This window comes from Pimephales promelas, chromosome 17 (genome assembly GCF_988280905.1).
Source record: "Pimephales promelas chromosome 17, fPimPro1.hap1.1, whole genome shotgun sequence".
Lineage (NCBI taxonomy): Eukaryota > Metazoa > Chordata > Actinopteri > Cypriniformes > Leuciscidae > Pimephales > Pimephales promelas.
The window spans coordinates 31,161,634-31,184,335 of NC_142785.1; the positions used below are offsets into that span (position 1 = coordinate 31,161,634).

At 36.3% G+C, this 22,702-nt stretch overlaps 1 protein-coding gene and 1 long non-coding RNA gene across 7 annotated transcripts in view; both read right to left on the minus strand.

The window, feature by feature from the left end:
• The window catches only part of LOC148971539 (uncharacterized), a 49,944-nt gene extending 36,830 nt beyond the window's left edge, over positions 1-13,114 (minus strand). Inside the window, exons 1-2 of the long non-coding RNA XR_016147142.1 lie at positions 13,037-13,114; positions 11,099-11,200 (exon numbers count right to left, since the gene is read on the minus strand). This is a non-coding gene — a long non-coding RNA (uncharacterized LOC148971539). The remainder of the gene's footprint in view (positions 1-11,098; positions 11,201-13,036) is intronic.
• A 1,305-nt stretch (positions 13,115-14,419) lies between these two features.
• The window catches only part of ptprea (protein tyrosine phosphatase receptor type Ea), an 85,986-nt gene continuing 77,703 nt past the window's right edge, over positions 14,420-22,702 (minus strand). For all 6 annotated transcript variants that reach the window (XM_089122364.1, XM_089122362.1, XM_039665364.2 and 3 more), the window contains 7 exons: positions 22,324-22,417; positions 21,929-22,005; positions 20,872-21,006; positions 20,641-20,766; positions 18,973-19,124; positions 17,687-17,822; positions 14,420-15,400 (listed from right to left, as the gene is read on the minus strand). In XM_089122364.1, the coding sequence (XP_088978490.1) occupies positions 15,326-15,400; positions 17,687-17,822; positions 18,973-19,124; positions 20,641-20,766; positions 20,872-21,006; positions 21,929-22,005; positions 22,324-22,417 (795 nt within the window). In that variant the 3' untranslated portion in view covers positions 14,420-15,325. The remainder of the gene's footprint in view (positions 15,401-17,686; positions 17,823-18,972; positions 19,125-20,640; positions 20,767-20,871; positions 21,007-21,928; positions 22,006-22,323; positions 22,418-22,702) is intronic.

Below are 22,702 nucleotides of genomic sequence, written 5' to 3' on the forward strand. Positions count from 1 at the left end.
CCCCCCCCCCCCAGAGACACACAATTTGGGCTCTTTTAGCATATCAGCCGGTTTACGCTATCGCTACAGGCCTCATCTCTCCTCTTCTCTGTCCATGTTTATTCATCTTTCCATTGTTGTGTCTGGTTTTGACGACAATGAGACCTCTGCACTACTTTTCACCCTCAGTCAGACCCATTTCTGAATGTGAGCTTATATAACTGCTCCTCAAACATGGTTATATAACATAACATTTTGTAGATTTGCAAAAACCAGAGAGACAAGACAAAAGAGAGCCTCAACAAATCACATTTCTTTTCTGCTAAAACGTCTCTGACTCACACACTTAGCACAGTCATCATCAAACCGGCCAGCTTCATCTATATTTCACGTTAACTTGTACTTTCAAGTACTTTTGCGCAAAGCTTTGATCACTAAAGACAAAAGTCATCATATCCGTGCAAGCGGTTTAAGGTGCGCTCAACGTGAGGGGCTTCAAACCCTCAGAGAAAAGATTTTAACCTCGGATTTTAAAGTCTTGTCTCGGTTAAACATCCCGTCCATCTCACGCATAACCTCGTTTTATAGGACTGGAACACCATGGGAGCTTGAAAAACACAAAGCAGCCAAAATGGTATTTGAACACACTTAAAAATGTCTTTTAGTCCAAATGATGCGTGAGTTAACTTTACTTAAAGGGAACTGACTTCTTGTACAGTACAAATGTTTGGAGTTTGTAAGGGTTTTTGAAATAAATCTCGTATGCTCTACAACACCCAATTTACATTAAAAAAAAACAGTAAAATTGTGAAATATTATTACAAATCAAAATAACTGTGTTCTATTTGAATATATTTTAAAATGTAATTTATTTCTGTGATTTTCAGCATCATTACTCCAGTCTTCAGTGTCACATGATCCTTCAGAAATCACTCTAATATGATGATTTGCTGCTAAAAAAAACATTTATTTAAACAAAATTACAACATTTATTTTATTTATAATTTTTACTGTCGCTTTTTATCATTTTAATGCATCTTTTATTTCTTGCTGAATAAAAAGTATTAATTTCTTACTAAATTAATCCCACTTGGTTCGAAAATTTGTTGACATTCAGATGTACTTTTGAGGGCCAGTGTATACTGAACAATCATATACAAATAGTAACTAAATAGAGAATTTGAGTTTAAAAAGACATGCTTTTTCATGTCACAGTAACGTAAAAATGAACTACAATATTGTATCATACCATATAATGACTTGCCATACTGTAAAATTAATTGTGGTAGTTGTTTGTAAGCTGTGTATTAAATTAATAGAACTACTCAGCGTAATGAAAATATTACAGTATTTTACAGTGTCATTGTTACATATAATAATTGCTTCAACAAAATCATAACCCTACAGTAAGTACATGCACTCTAAAAATTGCTGGGGTTTGACAAACCCAACTTTGGCTAAAATATGCACAAACCCAGCGATTGGGTTACATTTTTCAATTACATTTTTAACCCAACGTTTGGGTTTGTCCATATTTGACCCAAAGTTGGGTTAAAACAACCCAGCATTTTTAGAGTGTGTAGTTCATTAATATTACTCAGTACTTAAATATATAATTATACTGTAACAACGATACCTTAAAATAAAGTGTTAGAAAATAAATAGCATTATCATGCAGAAATCTCCTAAACCAACCCTCCTGAAAGCAAACTTCAATTTAAACATGCCAAGAATACTGAATTTGGTTATTATTAGTCCCAGAAGCTGCTATATATCTCAAAACACAGACCTGACAGGATGTAAGCATGACATGGCCAAAGACTCTATCATACTGATAAAACCCATGTGACAAAACCAAATGGAGAAGAGAGCAAAATAACAAGAAAAAGAGAAGTTTATGGTTTTTGTCAGTGTTTAAGTGAGTGTACTTGACCTTCTGTCTGTTTGGAGGATCTGGTACATGTTATCGACTCCCATTTTCCCCGTCCAACAGCACTCGAAACCCTGTTAGTGCCTCTTCAAATACTTTAGATCAGGTTTAGTTTAAGGTCGACATCTTTCGCTGCTCCTCCCAGGGCAAATCAAGCAGCTTTCTCGCATTTCAGCGGGAGAAATACACGCAAGTTTCAAAGTTGGTTTTTCTGAGCTTCAGATCTTAATGAGACCAGAAAGAGCTCGCCCTACTACCCGTCCTGCCACTCTGTGACAGTGTCAAAGCATTATCGGGAATTCATACAAACATATGGCATTTATGTATTAACACGTGCCAGATTTATTCTTGGCCACTTCCAGGACAATAATCATTGTGAAGCTGTTCAACAAATCCTGTGTGTTGGCTTTCTGAAATGAGAGAGGGAGAGAGTGAAAGAGAGAGAGAAACTTCCTCTTAATTCACAGCTTAAGAGTGCCACCCTGTGGACGGAGGCGCTCTGTGGTTCGTTTTAAATGAATCGGATCACATGTTTGTTCTTTTCTTTGTTTGTTTGTTTTTGCTTATTGTTCAGCCGTTAATGAACACTTAAAATGATAAAAGACTACCAGATGGATTGAGAGTCATCAGAGTTTCATCAACCAATAGCCTGAATGCAAAATAATCTTGAGGCACGAGAATGTCTCAATGAGACTGAAAAAAAGAAGTTTAACAATGGTGTTTTTATTGTTGTGAAATATATTTATTATTAGAATTATATTATTTTAAACATCAAAAAACATTATATTTCTATAATTATGAGGATGATGAGGATTATTACTATTGTTATTATTAAGCTGCACTGTAAAATTATTAATAATAGTACATCAAGTAAATTATTGTATTTATTTAGTTATTTAGTTATTTATTTCCAAACAGTTGGTCTCCTTCAAATGATAGATAGATAGATAGATAGATAGATAGATAGATAGATAGATAGATAGATAGATAGATAGATAGATAGATAGATAGATAGATAGATAGATAGATAGATAGATAGATAGATAGATAGATAGATAGATAGATAGATAGATAGATAGATAGGAGTTTGTAGAGTTTGTACAAAATACAAACAATTCAAATAAATTAACAAAAATGGATTATATGAATATCAAAACACGATAAACTGCTTGATGATTGAAAAAGACAAGATGATATTGCTGTAGGCCCTATTTATTGCATTAATTAGTTTGATTTGTTTATTTTTGATAAATCAATTCATTATAGTGTGATTGTTTCAACAAATATTTCAATGTGTTTTCTATCAGCCAATGTTCACTTTTCCAATTCTCACTTTCAATTGTTTTCTCTCCAGATTCGTGTTGTGTTTTTCTCCTCCGCGCGGCTCTCGGGAGGACCCGTTTGAGAAGACCGGCGTCTGAAGTCACACGTTGGCTTGAGCGAACGCTTGTTTGGGTCAAATCTAAAGTGTCTGAGCGAAACACGGCACACCTAAAGATCACCTGCCTGCCTTTCTCAAGTTAAAAAGTCCAAAATGAAAGCAACAGCAGACCTGTTTAAATTAGCCTTTCCCCCTCGTGGCCTCAAATCAAATAAAACACAACAGTTGGAGTCCAAACAAGTTAAAAGAACGTCCTTGTGGGTTTTATCCACTAAAGCAATAGTAACAAGAACAACCTTCTCAAAGGCTAAAATGTCCCAGCGGTCCAACACTCAATAAAGATTTGGCTACTTAAGAAGGTCGAAACAGCAAGCCATTTAAGGGCTTGACATGGACCCAGCTAGCATGCTGCTTTTACCATCACTCATACCGAGGTAATGCAATTCCTCGCCAATGTTCTGCGCCTCTGATACATTTAGGCTAATGCTTGATGCAAATGACACGGGGACAGATATAAATATAAATGTATCTTCATCACCTGCGTTCTCTCGCTCTGAAAGTCCTCCATCCATCCAGATGCCCTGTTATTCACTTTAACACACACACACACTGCAGTCTCTCCACAACGTTCACTAGCAGAGTCTCCGTTGATGTCAGGGGAGTGAAAGCTCTTTGATTGTTCAACAAAAGGTTGAGAAGAGATAGTGAAGACTTGGACGGACATGAGCTCTGGCCTCTTATGATATTTTCAGTCACTATTTTTTCAATTCTGTCAGGACACACTACACTGAAAACACATGGTGTAGGATTTACTTCAATTTTCACTCAGGAATTGCTGGTCAATTTCACAAATAATTACACTCTAAACAATGCTGGGTTGTTTGAACCCATATTTGGGGAAAATATGGACAAACCCACATTTTGGGTTAAAAATGCAATTACAAAATGTCCAGTTAAAAATAAAAGTTGAAGTTTGGTTAAAATTAGAAATTACATTTTTAGCCCAACATTTGGGTTTGTTGATATTTTACCCAAATTTGGTTTGAAACAACCCAGCATTTTTTAGAGTGTAGAAAAATATGGTAAGTAACATTACATTTAAAATGAAATGATTAAGTTGAATGGCTAAAATGGTATTTTCTTGTAAAACGAACTCAAGTAATCTTTGTTTTACAACTAACACTCTAAAAATGCTGGGTTGTTTTAACCCAACTTTGGGTCAAATATGGACAAACCCAAACATTGGGTTAAAAATGTATTTTTTATTTTACAGCCCAATGGCTGGGTTTGTCCATATTTGACCCAAAGTTGGGTTAAAACAACCCAGCATTTTTTTTAAAGTGTAATGGCAGAATTGGACACTTTTAAATTGATTTACAATACCTAACTTTCTTTCTAAATACACATTCAAGGTCTAATTGTTAATAATTCATCACTTCACAGACTTGTTGTGAACTTGTTACTTCTATGAAGCAAATCTCCCTTTTGGACAATGCTGCTAATCTAATTGTTTCAATAGTGGGTTGTTTTAACCCAAATTTGGGTCAAATATTAACAAACAAACCCAAACGTTGGGTTAAAAATGTCATTTAAAATTAACCCAGCTTCAACTTTCACTTTTAACTGTGAATTTTTTAGTTATATTTTTAACCCAACATTTGGGTTTGTCCATATTTGACCCAAATCTGGGTTGAAACAACCCAGCATTTTTTAGAGTGCTGCCACATTTGAGTTTTTATTCCATCAGTCTTTTTGCAAATTTGACCCCAAACTTAATTCCTCACTTTCATACTTTATTGGACTATTAGTTAATTAAAAGTTATTTCATGCCGGTTATAAATCATTACACAGATTCATTTTTAATTCATAGGGCTGAGAGGGTAAAAAAGGAAACACTGTCTGGGACCCGATGACTGTCAGCTCGGAGAATAATCACATATCAGTGTGGAGTTCAGAGCGACGGGGCTATTTCACATTCTGACTCTAATTAAAGATGAAACGAGGAGAAGAAATGTTCAACTCGCCCCTCAATCAACATCTGACAGACACAGACCTCACCTCGCATTCCCGAAGCCCAACCTGAGCCGCTTCTGAAGTGGTTCACAGTTCTACAGCAGGTCAAACTCACTCCGGCCTCGCGATTGAGGAAGAACAACTCTGTCTGACCACCACGTCAAATACATTTTCTGACAAACCCATTTACGCGACACGTAAGCATCTCTGTATTTTGATAATGGTTCCAATTCACCGGTCAGTTTATTAAAAACCGATCAGAACAAAAACCACAAGAGAGTTAACTCTTTTTATTGGAGCGGTTTATCTCACCTCGCTTTGCAAACATGTTCCAGATTGAGATTTATTTGTCTACTTTTTAAGTAGTGGCACCATATCTGTCAGTATTGGGAATGTGATGAATTTAGATGCACAGAGGACGTAAATGTTTCAATGATATTTAAAATATATGGGATATTATACAATTAGCATAGAAATCGGACACTTTTAAGTCAACAAGAACTCAAAATTGACTTGAGTACATCTTCCAGGTCAATTCAGTTCACAGCATCAAAAAATAAAAGAGTTTTTGAGAATTTTTTTTTTTTTATCAAAATGCAGTAACTTGCTTTGTCTCTTAAGCAAATTTACTTTACAGGTGAGTTGCTTGTTCTCAATTTCAACTTATCATATAGAGACATTTTTAACAATCCAATCAATTTCATATGATAAAATGAAGATCAAACATCAAACACCATTCAAGGCAAAAAGTATGTTTTAAAAAAAAAGTTTCCAGGAAGTGATAAGTATATATATATATATATATACATACAGTAACTACCGTTCAAAAGTTTGGTAAGATTTATTTGACCAAAACTACAGTAACAACAGTAAAATTGTGAAATATTATCACAATTCAAAACTCAGTTTTATGCTTTAATATATTTTAAAATGCAATTTATTCCTGTGATCAAAGCTGTATTTTCAGCATCATTACTCCAGTCTTCAGTGTCACATGATCCTTCAGAAATCACTCTACTATGATGATTTGCTGCTCGAAAAAACATTTCTTATTATTATTATCAAAATTGAAAACAATTGCTTCAAATTTTTGAGGAAATAATAATGCATTTTTGTCCAGGATTCTTTGATGAATAGAAAGTTGAAAAGAACAGCATTGAAATTAAAAACATGATTGCTGAATAAGCTATTCATTTCTTACAAATAACAAAACAAAAACAAACAAAAAATCAGTTCACAGCTGGATCAACGTTTAATGCAATGACATTCAGACGTTAAGTGTCCAATTTTTGGAAACCATCACCCTTCACATTCATTCCTTCATCCATTTCTAAAAGACTCTTATACAACGCTTATATAACCAGAGCGGCGTCTCTGCGCTCTCATGTTCTACTTATTCAAATGCGTCCCAGCGACTAAATTTCCCTTTGTTTGAATTCTCCTCCAAATCTGCGGAACAAAGAAACAATTATTTTGTTCTTGTTTTGCCGGCCTCAACTTTTACGGCATTCTTTTTGAAGTCGCCCCGCAGATGTTTTTATTTTGTTTGTTTCTCGCTCTGACTGACAAGCTTTGTTTGCTGTTTGTCGACTCTGCATTTGAGGCTGTAGCGCCACGATTACAAGCTTACATCAAAGTTCCTCTCTTCCCCGGCATCCCTGCCCTGCCGGATCCCAGCGGAGCTGTCTGCGCTGACAGCCGCTACGCCTTACATGCGACACCGCGCGCGTGTGTGTGTGTGTGTGTGCGTTAAAGAGCGAGAAGTGGGTGCTTCAGGCTGAGGACTCTACAGGTTTTGCTTCATGGCCTTAAGCACTGAGGTTGTTCTCTTTGTTGCGACTGCCATGCGCAAGGAGATAAAGTTGACGCGAAGCTTCCAGGCCGACGCGTTAATCTGGTCATCCCCCAATCCTCTCGTTCCCGCGGCCCTGCTTCAAGTCATGTCGCTAAATCCCCCATATCTCCCTCCCAGGCCCGCGGCTCTTGTGTTCGAACAATGGCCTCTTAGCAGGCCTTGGACTGACGCCCGACTCGGCAACTGTCTCTCTCTCACCCGGACCCTTTTTCCCTTTGTGTGTGCGCGGGTCTTACGGTTCCACGGCGGCGGCGCGTTCGCTTAGAGAAGCGCACACTTGGTGGGCCCCCTAATTTGCGTCTATGAATGTGTATTTTGGAAGACGCAGAGCCGACACGCTAAGATTTCTGAAAAATACATCCAATAGCGTGACAACAAGCTCAGATATCGAATTATTCATGCGACTAAAGCACCTCTACAACTCGACTCTGTTGTCGACCGAGTGAAAGAGAGGTACGAGAAGACAAACGGGGCATCAGAGTGGCGTGTCGTGTGATGCGGTGGGACAGTCGAGGGAATTGGGCGAAGTCAAAATCTCTCCTCAAATCTCATTTGAATGCTAATTATTTTGGTCAGTTATAAACTATAGATCAAACCCAACGTCCCAGTGGCTCTTCTATAGGTTCCGTCTGGATCCTGAAATATCGTCCCGGGAGGACGCGAATCACCTTGCTTTCTAACATGTCCCCTGTCTCTGCTTCTTTCATTATACAACACATAACCTATCAGATATTCCTGCTTCTGCTGGCACTCTGGCCTTGTTGCCAGCCATCAGTAAGTGGGGAAAAAAAGGCACAAAGCTCGTTTTATCTCGCCTCAGCTGCCGTTCACAGCTCAGTTTTCCTCTCTCATATACTCTCTACGCCACTTGCTCCCTTTCTGTGCTTTTCCCCCACGGAGCGGGGCCGATGTCTTAAGAACTCACAATTCTTCTCGTTTTTATTGAGGTTTTTTGCCTTCTTTTCCTCTCGAATGAAAACACTGCACAAAAGCAGCTGTGTTGGAGACACACAAAGACGACACGACAGAACCACATCGCTCCCATTATACTCAACCAAGCTGTCTACAAACACTAGATTTGTCGCATTGTGTCACATCGCTCGCTTGTGGTGCGTGCAAAATAAGTAGTCAGGATATGATGAATGATTAAACAAACTAAGACTCATATTTTGATATGTTCAAGACTAAATAATATACACTGTGACATTACTTTCACAAGAAACAAAAAAGCTCAATCCTTACTGGATTTACTACATCAGGGCTTTGAGTCTCAAAGGAAATATCTTACTTCTGCGGTGGATTGGGCCAGTTTGAAACATTTTTATCTCCTAAATTGATTTTAGCAACATATTTTGTGTCAGAAAAACATTTCCATTGTCCATTAAATATAAGAAACACAATTTCACTGGAAACTGATAAAAACATTTGTTGATCATTGCAACTGATGCAAATGATACAATCAAACGTCACTCTCAAATGTGTCTTGGTGACATATTTAAATCAGCAGAATTCACAACATGTTTAATATGCAACAAAAATCCAGTTGGGAAGATATTAATTCACGTGATCACTGGATGTCATCACAACACATCAATCCAAAACTCTCTCACACATAACAGACCATAATATGCATACTATTTTACTATGCACAGCACGTATGCAGATTTTCTGTATGCATACCTGGGCTTACAACAGCACAGCAGAGAATAATGCATCCCATAATGCAATGCAGTCAACGTAACCTGATGTTTTATATTAAATTGGATTAAAATTTTCAAATAGTCATTTTTTTTACTTAGCCTATAAATGTCATATGAAATGTTATTCGATTGTGCAAACTGTTCCACTTCATCATTATTATAATTACAAATCTTTTAAAAAGTAGTGGCTAACAGTGAATATTGCACAGGAAACAATTGCTAGTATTGCATAAAAAATATTGGCTGTATCAGGAAAAGCATATAATACTATTACAGTTCAAAATATAATAACGATAATGTGCGCACTTTGCAGATTTTCAGCATATAATACCTGATGATGCACTAGATGTGCTAAAAATGATCAGTATACAAGGGAGCACACTAAATGGAGTGCTTGAAAAAAATGGCACATTAAGACATTTTCAATGATTAAAAGTGCAAATAATGGAATAAACATTCTGATAGAAATTAAAGGAATAGTTCACAAAAAAAGAGAAAATTCTGTCATCATTTACTCACCCTCAAGTTGTTCCAAACCTGTATGATTTCCTTTCTTCTGCTGAACACAAAAAGGAGATGTTTTGAGGAATGTCGGTAACCAAACAGTTGTTGGACCCCATTGACTTCCACACAACTGTTTTTCCTACTATAGAAGTCAATGGGGTCCATCAACCGTTTGTTAACCGACATTCTTCAAGACATCTTCTTTTGTGTTCAGCAGAAGAAAAATACACGTTTGAAACAAATTGAGGATAAATAATGACAGAATTTTAATTTTTGGGTGAACTATCCCTTTAATAGCTGAATGGCATTAGCGCAATTGTCAACTGTAGCATTTGTAATCTGTGACCTTTAGATTTTCTTTAAGAGCCTGATAAAAAAAAAGATTTTGCATCAGTTGTTTACCACCCTGTTTACAAAAGTCAACTCTTATTGTTCATCCCCTCAAAGGGATTTACGGTTTCCCAGAAGAAATGCGTCAAGATGCCGTTCATTCTGCTTGATAAAAGTGCAACCTTTCGGAGCTGGTTGCACCGGAGGCCGAGGAGAGAGAAATCGAGGGTCTGCAGCCCCGGCCGGAGTCTGGAGAGGGTTTCCAGCGGTCTCTCGACAGCGTTATCACACTCGGCTGCTGCTACAGCCAGCCGGCGCACAACAAAAACTCATTCTATAGTTATTGTCCGCCCTAATTGTTCTCAAGACTTGAGATAAGTACACTACGTGACAGAGAATTTCCCTACCACCTCCCTCAGTAGCGCGCACACACACACACACACACGCGCAGTCATTAGCAATGAGCGCGGGGGGAGCGTGTGGCGCGGGCACTCAAAAGCACTTGACTTCCTGCCATCTGAATTAGCGGCTTCCTTTCTTATTTGTTTTGATGGACAAATCGCAAGGCTTTCATCCTTGCATACTTAAAGATGACACCACAAACTGGCAGGCTGCGCTATTGTTCTAGCGAGCGTTTATTCAACGCTGCGGCGGCTCGCTCGCATTCATGCGACTCAAAGGAAGGGCCGCTCCCAATTTAAAGGCGTTTATTAAAATTCAGACTAGCCATTACACGGCAGAGCGCGGGGAGAAACTGCACGAAAAAAAAAAAAAAACCAACAAGCTGGTTAATCAAAAGTTAATTGTACAATTTTCATGTAGATGAGCACGGCATATACATGACTCCCTGCTCTGCGATTATTGAAATAAATAAACGAGGCTTCTAGAAATGTGGTGGGACTTTGCGGCTGGTAAACAATCAGGCCGAGTTTAATTTGTGGTAAACAAAGTGATTATCCACCGGGGGTACGGAAGGAGAGGCTAAGGTTAAATGAAATTTGCAAATGTACAGATACAAGGCGTTTTGTGTTGGAGTCGAGCAATTATAGAAGCGGTTTAATGAAGCAAGGTCTGGCATCAGGGGAGCCGTTCCGACTTCAGACGACCTACAACCAGTCACACTTCTGAGGAGCACATTAGAGCAAGAACTTCACAGAGAGGGGAAGAAAAGACACGCGTGCATGAATGCTAGTGATGTGCAAAACGTTTAACGTCGTGCATGCATGCATGTTTACGGTCACTGTCCACCTGAAGCATTTCAAGTGTTAGCGTTTAAGCCCACTTTACACTTGCTAACTTCCTTCCGTCTTGTTTACTCGGACGTCCGTCATTGCTTAAGTTGTACAATAGTTCACTTATAAGGGATAGTTCACTTTGAAATAAATTTTTGATATGTTTTAGCTTACCTCAAGGGCATCCAAGATGTAGGCGTCTTTGTTTCGGCAGTAGTTTCAATTTTGATGTTTTTTTGGTCAAACCGTTATATAATGCAGGTCTATGGTCACCACCTTAAAGAACATGCAAAGAGAAGTCCAAATTAAACATGATTTAATTTCTCGTAAATGTAAGTACACATTGACGGCCTAAGACACGAAACGAGCGGTTTGTGTGAGAAAACGAACAGTGTTTATATCTATTTAAGGAAGCATTAAACAACATGGCATATTTAGCTTTTTTCCATACTAAATTACCATAAAACTTGCATTGATTCATGCAACTTTTATACTTTTCATACTTCCAAATTCTCCACAATCTTGTATTGAACAGGATCTACTGTATACTATAGAATATATTGCAAAAATCATATGAACTACTTTTTGGAGTTCAACAACCCCGTTCACATTTGGGAAAAAAACAGCAAAGTACCACCATGTGCAACTGAGATATGATAAAAGGAGAGTAACGACAGCACAGCAGTTTAATATCATACTGTACATCTGTGATGTGTTTGTGTGTTGCATAAATAAGATGATTAATCAAATTTGTTCACTGACATTTCCTTTCTTACACTAAAATCTTACATCCAATTTCTATTTTAGCTTGCTATTCGTTATATTGATTTAAATGTGTGCGTTGGTTGTTGCGTCTCAAATGGGAATAAACGTTTTTGCATGAGCCAGCTAGTTCAATATCTTAACATTTTTGAGAGCATGTCATGAAGCAACACTGCATGTATTTAGACACAATATGTATGCATAATCACACACATGAACAATAAATCCTTCCTTAATTCATTCCAGGCGACTACCTGGCTCTGTTAGGAAATTAAATCCGCTCTCATCTTAAGAGACGGCTTCATTTGTTTTGAACTGCATTTGAACACACGGCCCCATCCGAGAGCCATGTTGGCAGAGCTCGGCCCCTAATGCCCAGCTCTATTAGGGCACAGTCTCTCTACTGGGCTTTGGCAGAAACCATTCCACATTTTCATCCTAACCTCTTGTAGTTTCTTATTCTTTTGTAAGAAATTAGAATTTATTAAAGCACTTTGGACAAAGGCATGCTGAGAAAAGTAAGAGCCAAAGTTGGTCTCTTTAGCCGGATTGGAAGAGAGGAGCATACGCCTCTGGAGGGACTGAAGTGCCCAGGAGTCAATCTCATTGGGAAGGTCTTAGTTTTAACAGTCAGTCTGAGGATTTCACTGCATAACAATCTCTAAACTCTACACTTATGGACAGAAATGAGCAGATGTAAACACAACTGACATGTAGGGGTGAACTGGGTCACATACATCATGGTTTAAAAGTTCCCATACATGCTAGCATGACAGAACTTAATGTAGCCTATTTACTAGTCGGCATATAAACACTATATAAAGAAAACACTGTGCTAAAATTCTAAAAATCTTTGTTCACTGAACATTTAACCATAGTTTTTAATGTTTATTTAAAATGACACAAATCCTTTTTATGAATTGTATTGAGAAACCACGAGAAACAGGTCATAAAGATTAAGACCTAGCTACATCTTGGATGCCCTTGAGGTATAACTAAGCTAAAACATACCAAAAATTAATTTCAAACTGAACTATCCCTTTAAGAGCTCGGCCCCACCTATGGTGCATTTTTTCGCGATACATAAAGAAAAAAGTACTTATTTCATTACTATACTCATTAACTTACATTAATTAATAAAGTCAAAGTTAGGCTCTTCCTACACTTTTACTCAACAACCTGAACAAAACAAACGGGAAGCATAACTCACCATTAATGTTTCAGGATGTCAAACATACGTACATCCAATTTGGCACTTTGTTGCATCTGTAGGTTTGTTTAAAATAAAACTGCTAACCGAATCGAGTGTGTAAGACATAGACAGTAAAAGAAAGGTGTAAAATTATTTACCAGAGGGGAGCCATTTCTTCACGGAAGTCTCATCATCATTAGGCCTCAGACGCGAGCAGATTGATAAATACAACAGCGACACCTACCGACTGGATAACAGAAATGCAGACAGAAGTCTTAATGACACATTTTTAAACAAAATGCCAAAGGGAGCTACTTTATTTATTATTAATTTATATTTAAAATTAATAGAAAATAAAAAAGTACATTAAAGATAAATACTAGAAAATTTTTATATAATAATATTAGCAGTAGGCTATATTATTATTAGTAAAATATAAAATTATTTTACTGTTGGCTACAGTATGCCTATTGTTTAGACCCATACATAATATATAATGATATTAATAATACATATGATATGAATAATAATAATATAAACATACATTAAAGTGAAACACAAGTACGTGTTTTACATGCTCGTATAGGTCCTGTGTTCACAAGTTCATGGCAATAAAAAAAAAAAACTAGCAAGCATCTCCACTAGATGGCAGTAGCTGTGCTGTGTTGATGGGAAGTTTGCTCTGACTTCCAGTTGTGTCCAAAACTTGAACATTCAGCCAGAGATGGTGTTATATTAATGATTTAGTAGCTTTGATTCAACCAAAGGCATGCAAACTCAATGTTCTGCATGACACCATCCTGTCTAGGGTCATTCATTAAAACATTACTGCCTCAGATAGCCCACAATCCTGTATTAAATTAGTTGAAAGAATAACATTCAACATCACATTACCCAGAAATAAGCATTGTGGTCATACTGTAATTTGACTAAATTCTTTACGTTGTCGCATCATTTCTCGCAGTAAACGGTTCTGTTGCATTTCAAGGGTTTCGGTCAGAACAGTTGTTTCTTTGGATTTAAATTTTAAGAATTTCTTTATTTATGTTGATTAAACCTTTATGGCTTTTAATTATTTATTATGACCATTTTGAAGTTGACCAAACCCTTAGCATTTTCTTTTTATTGGTTTATTTATTTTAATATTAAACATTTTGAAGATGACTAAACCTAAAATCATTTATCAATTTATTTATTTTTATTAGACATTTAAAGATTGATCACTTAATTAAATGCGCTTTAAATTAATTTGATATGATTTTAATTATTAATTCATTTATCGTAATATTGTATGACACATTTTTAAGCTGATTAAACCTTTATTTAGTCGTTCATATTTCAAATAATTACTTTATTATACATTTTTTAAACCCATTTAAAGCAAATGCAAAATTTGCCAGTTATATGTTTATTATTTAATATTTAAAAATGTATTTAAACCTTTATTGAGCCATTTTAATATTATTCCATCGTATGGAAAAGCTGATTAAACCTTAATTGAGCAAATAAACCCAACAAAAATAAGACGCAGGACAACGATGTGATTTCATAATGCATTTGTTCATGTATTTGTAAATCCTTGGCCTCCTGCAAGGCAAACAATCGGTGATGTGTGTGCTTTAAAAACCTGTGCCGTTTTTCTCAGCATCATTCTCAGGGAAACAGAGGCAGGACGTTTAAGGTCAGAGGTCATGAGTCTCATACAGTTGCTGTTTCTGTGCAAGATCATATCTAATATAAATTCTTGCTGATGTTAAACCATGAAAATGTGTTTGTGCCTTTCTCACCAATAATACTTGGTATAATACCAATAAAACTCGCTCTCTCAATGTGATGGGTGTTGTATTTTCTGCTTGGCAAACAAAAGTTCTTAAAAAGTTCACATTTGCAATGGCTGATGAGCAAAATGTTAAAGACAGGAATAAAAAAAAAACTTTTTTGACAATGATATCTTTCATAAAATGTAAGACAACAACTCTGCATCTAATAAATAAAATGGCATGGGACATTCACATACATGCGTTATCTCGCAGGATGTCCTGTCTGCAACAGTGCATAAATACATACCACCTACAGCTTTACAAATTCTACACCAATCGCTTGATAAAAAATAAAAATAATTAGTCGAACAAACAAACAAACAGACGAAACACTATTTTACAATAACAACAGAAGCCCAACTGGAATGGATCCATCATCAGAGAGATGATTTAAGACCGAAATAAAATAAAATAACCCATTTAAATATATTATAAAGGAGACGGAACAATGTACAGTTTTTAAAACTTTAGTAGCCTTAGTATATTACAGATAGATATGGTCATTTAGTAACATTGAGGAGAAGTGCATAGCAAAATAGAGCGCAATTATCTTCCAGTCGCGGTGTAAAATCCTGATCGACTGACGTGTAAAAAAGCATCAAACTCAAACATTTAAGGCAGATCAGATCATTTGAAATTGGCATAGTCTGAGAAAATGTCGACAAAGTCCTGTACCACTCTGTAGCAGAAGTCATACTGTTCCTGCAGGCGGAGAGAAACAACAATCAGCAAGGATTCATTCAAGCAGGTTATTCAGAAATATTGAGAAAAAGTGGTAACACTTTACTATGACAGTTATCAAATATGATAATTACGTCAGTTGTTATTTTTTATGTACTTTTATACTGCTTTTCAAATCTTTTCTTATATTTTAATTATATAATAATAATCATAATTTAATCGATTACGTATTAATGAATCGTTTATCTTGTTGTTTCGTTTTTTTTATATTACTTTATACTTTTTAAACAGCACATACTTTGGAATTGACATTAATATCACAACCATGATTCTAATAATTGTTTTAATCATACTAATTTAATCAATATTACCAATTTATTTATACTAATAATGCATATTATGTATTTATACAATTAATTTATTATTCAATTCATGTAAAATTGACATTCAAAATAGAATATTTGTATTATTTAATTAATATATATTACTTGAATTAAACATAATAAAATTCACAAATTAAAACTGCCTTCAAATCCCATAAGACGCTTTCAGAATCCTGTCATTTTGACACTTTTTTGGGGGTGAAAATAACAATTTACCTATTTTTATATAATTAAAATATATTACTTATATAATATATATTAATATATATTACTTGATTAATATATATTACTTGAATTAAACATAATAAAATCCACAAATTAAAACTGCCTTAAAATCCCATAAGACACTTTCAGAATCCTGTCATTTTGACACTTTTTTGGGGGTGAAAATAACAATTTACCTATTTTTATATAATTAAGATATATTACTTATATAATATATATTAATATATATATTACTTGATTAATAAATATTACTTGAATTAAACATAATAAAATTCACAAATTAAAACTGCCTTCAAATCCCATAAGACACTTTCAGAATCCTGTCATTTTGACACTTTTTTGGGGGTGAAAATAACAATTTACCTATTTTTATATAATTAAGATATATTACTTATATAATATATATTAATATATATTACTTGATTAATATATATTACTTGAATTAAACATAATAAAATCCACAAATTAAAACTGCCTTAAAATCCCATAAGACACTTTCAGAATCCTGTCATTTTGACACTTTTTTGGGGGTGAAAATAACAATTTACCTATTTTTATATAATTAAGATATATTACTTATATAATATATATTAATATATATATATATTACTTGATTAATATATATTACTTGAATTAAACATAATAAAATCCACAAATTAAAACTGCCTTAAAATCCCATAAGACACTTTCAGAATCCTGTCATTTTGACACTTTTTTGGGGGTGAAAATAACAATTTACCTATTTTTATATAATTAAAATATATTACTTATATAATATATATTAATATATATTACTTGATTAATATATATTACTTGAATTAAACATAATAAAATCCACAAATTAAAACTGCCTTAAAATCCCATAAGACACTTTCAGAATCCTGTCATTTTGACACTTTTTTGGGGGTGAAAATAACAATTTACCTATTTTTATATAATTAAGATATATTACTTATATAATATATATTAATATATATATATTACTTGATTAATATATATTACTTGAATTAAACATAATAAAATCCACAAATTAAAACTGCCTTAAAATCCCATAAGACACTTTCAGAATCCTGTCATTTTGACACTTTTTTGGGGGTGAAAATAACAATTTACCTATTTTTATATAATTAAGATATATTACTTATATAATATATATTAATATATATATATTACTTGATTAATATATATTACTTGAATTAAACATAATAAAATCCACAAATTAAAACTGCCTTAAAATCCCATAAGACACTTTCAGAATCCTGTCATTTTGACACTTTTTTGGGGGTGAAAATAACAATTTACCTATTTTTATATAATTAAGATATATTACTTATATAATATATATTAATATATATATTACTTGATTAATATATATTACTTGAATTAAACATAATAAAATCCACAAATTAAAACTGCCTTAAAATCCCATAAGACACTTTCAGAATCCTGTTATTTTGACACTTTTTTGGGGGTGAAAATAACAATTTACCTATTTTTATATAATTAAGATATATTACTTATATAATATATATTAATATATATATTACTTGATTAATATATATTACTTGAATTAAACATAATAAAATTCACAAATTAAAGTCAAAATGCAGTATTCTAGCAGAAATGATGATTACTGTGTTTATGATATTGTGTGTGTAAATGGATAGTGGATATGAAGTGTGTGAAGGTTTGAACTGACCACTGTCTGCACCATGTGTGGCCGCTGCATTCGTAAACTTTTCACAGTCTGAAACACATCCAGCAAACCCTCGGCTTTCACTCGCTCCAGAATATTACTGAGAGCGATAAACGTACCGGTCCGACCCGCTCCGGCACTGCAGAATACACACACACACACAAAAAACAAAAAGACATGACAGTCGAGTTAGGAAAGTGCTGGTTGAACAGCCCTGTTATTACCTTATATTACCCAGTATTCTCTTAGGCAAGTACACCATAAGAACATGCGAGTACATGTACTGTAAAATAAAGTGCAACCTCCGGTCTCCTGTCAGACGAGCGTTTGCAGGAGAGACGCTGTGACGTGACGTACAGTGTAAGTGCATTGTGATGTTCGCGCTAGTAATAGTGTCGAAGCACGGTGGACTGTAAGGCTTTCCTCACAGGAGTAGACAGGTTTGGGTATGCGTTATTTCTCACACGAACTTCACAACGCACTTACGACATGAGTTACATGCATTGTCAAAGTTCATAAAAGTTACCGGCCAATGGGCAACTTTTCTCAGATTTATGAGGGTCATAATTTTATGGTTTGAAAACAGAAATCTGAATAAATGCGGAAAAAATTGCATCCCTGTGACATTATCCGACATTAGTGATCTCACTGGGTATTTCAAGAAATATGAAATGCTCTGTTAGTGCGGTTCATATGAATAAGTGTGAATGCTGCCATCTGAACCCTGGTGACACCAAACAAGTGGACCGAAACTCTCTGTCCGCTTCCAAACAAACTCTGAAATATGAACACAACCCGGAGCAAAGACATGTAAACGAGCCAAAAGCTATGATATGATGTCACCAGATGCGACCCTAAAAAGGCCCGAAATGCTCAAGTATAGCAGTTTTTTCTCATCATAGTCGTGATCATCATTGCCGATCATAGTTCAGTAGAGGTGTCACAACCACGTCTCGTCGCTGCACATCTGTGTTTGTGTGACGGAGGGATTCCTGCCGCTGTTTTGACACCTTTACACACTTTATAAGCTCTTCACGAGTTCCCAGCTGGTCAAAATGTCATCAAATGTAGGCTATGCACATACAACAACGTGTTTAGCCCAAAACACAGCATTGTTTTCAATGTTCGCTAAGTTCTGTCGCAAAATGTATGTAATAAAAAAATGACCAATCAGGTTGTGAACATGTCCCTATGCCTTAGGTTCGGTATCAAAATGCCAATGTGAACGCTAAGACCAGGACTAAATGTTTTTTTTTTTTTTTTGCTAGTTAAAGGTGTGCTAGTTTTACCTGCAGTGCACGGCGATGGGGTGGTTGCCCGACTGCTGCTGTTGTTTCTGCACCGATGCGATGATGTCGATCATCCCTTTTCCTTCGGCTGGGATTCCGATCTCTGGCCAGCCGTGGAAATGAAAGTGCCGAACCAAACGTGTCTGTTTCTCCTGTTTGGAAAACACATACACACCAACATACATTACAATTCAGCCGACTGGCCACTAGTGATATATGTCTCACGACCAGTCTTAGTTCTCGACTTTTTCTCGGTCTCAACTTGGTCTCAGCTTTGACTTAGTCTCGACTTGGTCTCCGTCTCAACTTGGTCTCGGTCTCGACTTGATCTCGGTCTCGACTTGATCTCGGTCTCGACTTGATCTCGGTCTTGGTCTGGACTTGTTCTTGACTTGGTCTCGGTCTCGACTTGATCTCGGTCTTGACTTGATCTCGGTCTCGACTTGATCTCGGTCTTGGTCTGGACTTGTTCTTGACTTGGTCTCGACTTGGTCTTGGTCTCGGTCTTGGTCTCGACTTGGTCTCAGTCTCGACTTGGTCTTGGTCTCGACTTGGTCTTGGTCTCAAGTTGGTCTCGGTCTTGGTCTCGACTTGTTCTTGACTTGATCTCGACTTGGTCTCAGTCTTAGTCTCGACTTGGTCTCGGTCTCGACCTGGTCTTGGTCCCGGTCTCGACTTGGTCTCGGTCTTGGTCTCGACTTGTTCTTGACTTGGTCTCGGTCTCGACTTGGTCTTGGTCTCGATCTCGACTTGGTCTTGGTCTCGACTTGGTCTCGGTATTGACTTGTTCTTGACTTGGTCTCGGTCTCGACTTGGTCTTGACTTGGTCTCGGTCTTGACTTGGTCTCGGTCTCAACTTGGTCTTGACTTGGTCTTGGTCTCGACTTGGTCTCGGTCTCGACTTGGTCTTGACTTGGTCTCGGTCTTGACTTGGTCTCGGTCTCAACTTGGTCTTGGTCTTGACTTGGTATTGGTCTCGACTTGGTAGTGTCTTAATCTCGGTTTAGGCGGTCTTGACAACAAGTCTAGTGGCCACCACATATCAACTTCAAAGGTAAACCAAAGTCTCGACTTGGTCTTGGTCTCGACTTGGTCTTGGTCTCAAGTTGGTCTCGGTCTTGGTCTCGACTTGTTCTTGACTTGGTCTCGACTTTGTCTCAGTCTTAGTCTCGACTTGGTCTCGACTTGGTCTCGGTCTTGGTCTCGACTTGTTCTTGGCTTGGTCTCGGTCTCGACTTGGTCTTGGTCTCGGTCTCGACTTGGTCTTGGTCCCGACTTGGTCTTGACTTGGTCTCGGTCTTGACTTGTTCTTGACTTGGTCTCGACTTGGTCTCGGTCTCGACTTGGTCTCAGTCTCGACTTGGTCTTGGTCTCGACTTGGTCTTGACTTGGTCTCGGTCTCGACTTGGTCTTGGTCTTGACTTGGTCTCGGTCTCGACTTGGTCTTGGTCTTGGTCTTGACTTGGTCTCGGTCTCGACTTGGTCTCGGTCTCAACTTGGTCTTGGTCTTGACTTGGTCTTGGTCTCGACTTGGTAGTGTCTTAGTCTTGGTTTAGGCGGTCTTGACTACAAGTCTAGTGGCCACCACATATCAACTTCAAAGGTTGAAATGGAAATGCATGCAATGTTAGCATTGACAATGCAAATGAGATCATAATGCGCACTCACCGGGCCGTATGTGAGCACCAGATCTCTGAGGCTGAACGTCTCGCACAGCGTGTCTCCTTTAATCTCCACTGTGAAGTCCCCGTAAGTCACTGAATCCTCAGAAGGCCAGTACTGAAAACACTTGTCCTGCAACACACACACTCCAAATGACGAAGCTGACAGGATCGATCTATTCTTGAAAGTTGTGTGAGAGTGTATGCACAACTGGATTTGTAACGTGTGTGTTTGTACCTGATCTCTCTCCTGCAGTTCTGTTAGCATCACAATTGAGTGACACTTCCATTCCCAAACCATCCTCCAGAAATCATCCACCGTGTGTGACAGAGGACCCTGTGTGGCGATGAAATAGTCCTTCTGCCGGTACCCCTGGAAAACATAAACACATGATATATACAGTATATATATACAGTATATAATTATATATATATATATATATATATGTATGTATATATGATATGAATAATGCATACCAGGATCACAAATACAAATATAAACTGGCATTGGAGTGTGGATAAAACCGTAACTTGACCGTTTATTGGGAAATGCAACATAATGCATGGTTTGAATCGAATTATAAGAATAACAGCCTGACCCTCACTAATGTAAGAGACAAAATAAAATAATTCTTTTAAAATAATTCATTCGTTTGATTATAGGTGACAGTAAAGACATTTATAATGTTAAAAAATAACTGTTTTCAACATTGATGATAATGTTTATTGAACACCAAATCATCATATTAGAGTGATTTCTGAAGGATCATGTGACACTGAAGACGATGCTGAACATTCAGCTTTGATAACACAAATAAAATACATTTGACTATATTTAAATAGGAAACAGTTATTTTGAATTCGTAATAATATTTCACAAGTTTACTTACAGCAATGTTAATCATTTCATTCATATATCTACTAAAAAACATCCGACAACTCTTTCCCAACAGCTTTTATCTCAGTGGAAGTTTATTACAAATCTATCTAGGATCCATTGTTTTTTTACCATTTGACATGTTCAAATGGGAAAATAGCTAAATAATGCTACTGGACAAAAATATAATAATGTAAAATACAGGTTTATGGTGGGTAAGAAATATTTGTGGATGGTAAATTGGCTAAAAGTTATTTTTGGACCCAGTCACAGACTTTCTGAATTTTTCAAATGAAAACATTAAAATTGTCCCTGTTTACTTTCTTAAAAAGTATCCCTGGTCTTGTGTTGAAAGAAAATAATGTTAATTTCATCATGAGATGCCTCTGAAGCTTGAAAATAGTCATTAAACACTTACATCAATGAAAGATGCGTTGACATAATCGGTGAATTCCTGACCTCTTTTCATTGATAGGATGACTCGGTTAAAATCATCTGAGAAAATGAATGAGAAAAGACATCGAATGAAACATAAATGTCCTGATTGACATCTAGCATAAACGCTGTGTTTTGAACTGCATGATTCAGGATTACAACTACAGGCACAAGCGGAACCGGAAAAGGAAGAGAGATTTCTGATTAACTTCCTCATAAACAAAGCTGAGCAGCACAACAACATGCATTCGGCAGACGGAGAGACTTACACTCTTCAAAAACTTTCTTCAACTATTATTTAACACTGTCTTTTAGATTAACTGGCATAATTCACTCAGGGTTTTCGATCTTCATGAGTGCAGAAGATCTGAAACTCACATGGAATGATCTGAAGGACTCTGTTCTTCTTCATGTTGGCAGGCAGGTTTCCCGTCCTCATGTTTTCCTTCATAATACGCATGTTTGTCAGTTTCTGAAAAAACAGAAATCCCCCCACCGCCCAAAAAAAAAATCAATCAACAATTAAACAACTAGGCATGCGATGGTAACAAATTTTCATTTCACGATAAGCTTTTATTAGAGTTTTATTGCATTATCACAATATCAAATTGAAGTGTTGTCCTCTAACACGTTTAATATATTTTAGGGCTGTCAAACGATTAATTGCATCCAAAAAAAAAAAATGTGTTTACATAATATAGTGGGTGCACTGTGTATAATTATTTTGTATATATTAGGGCTGTCAAACGATTAATCG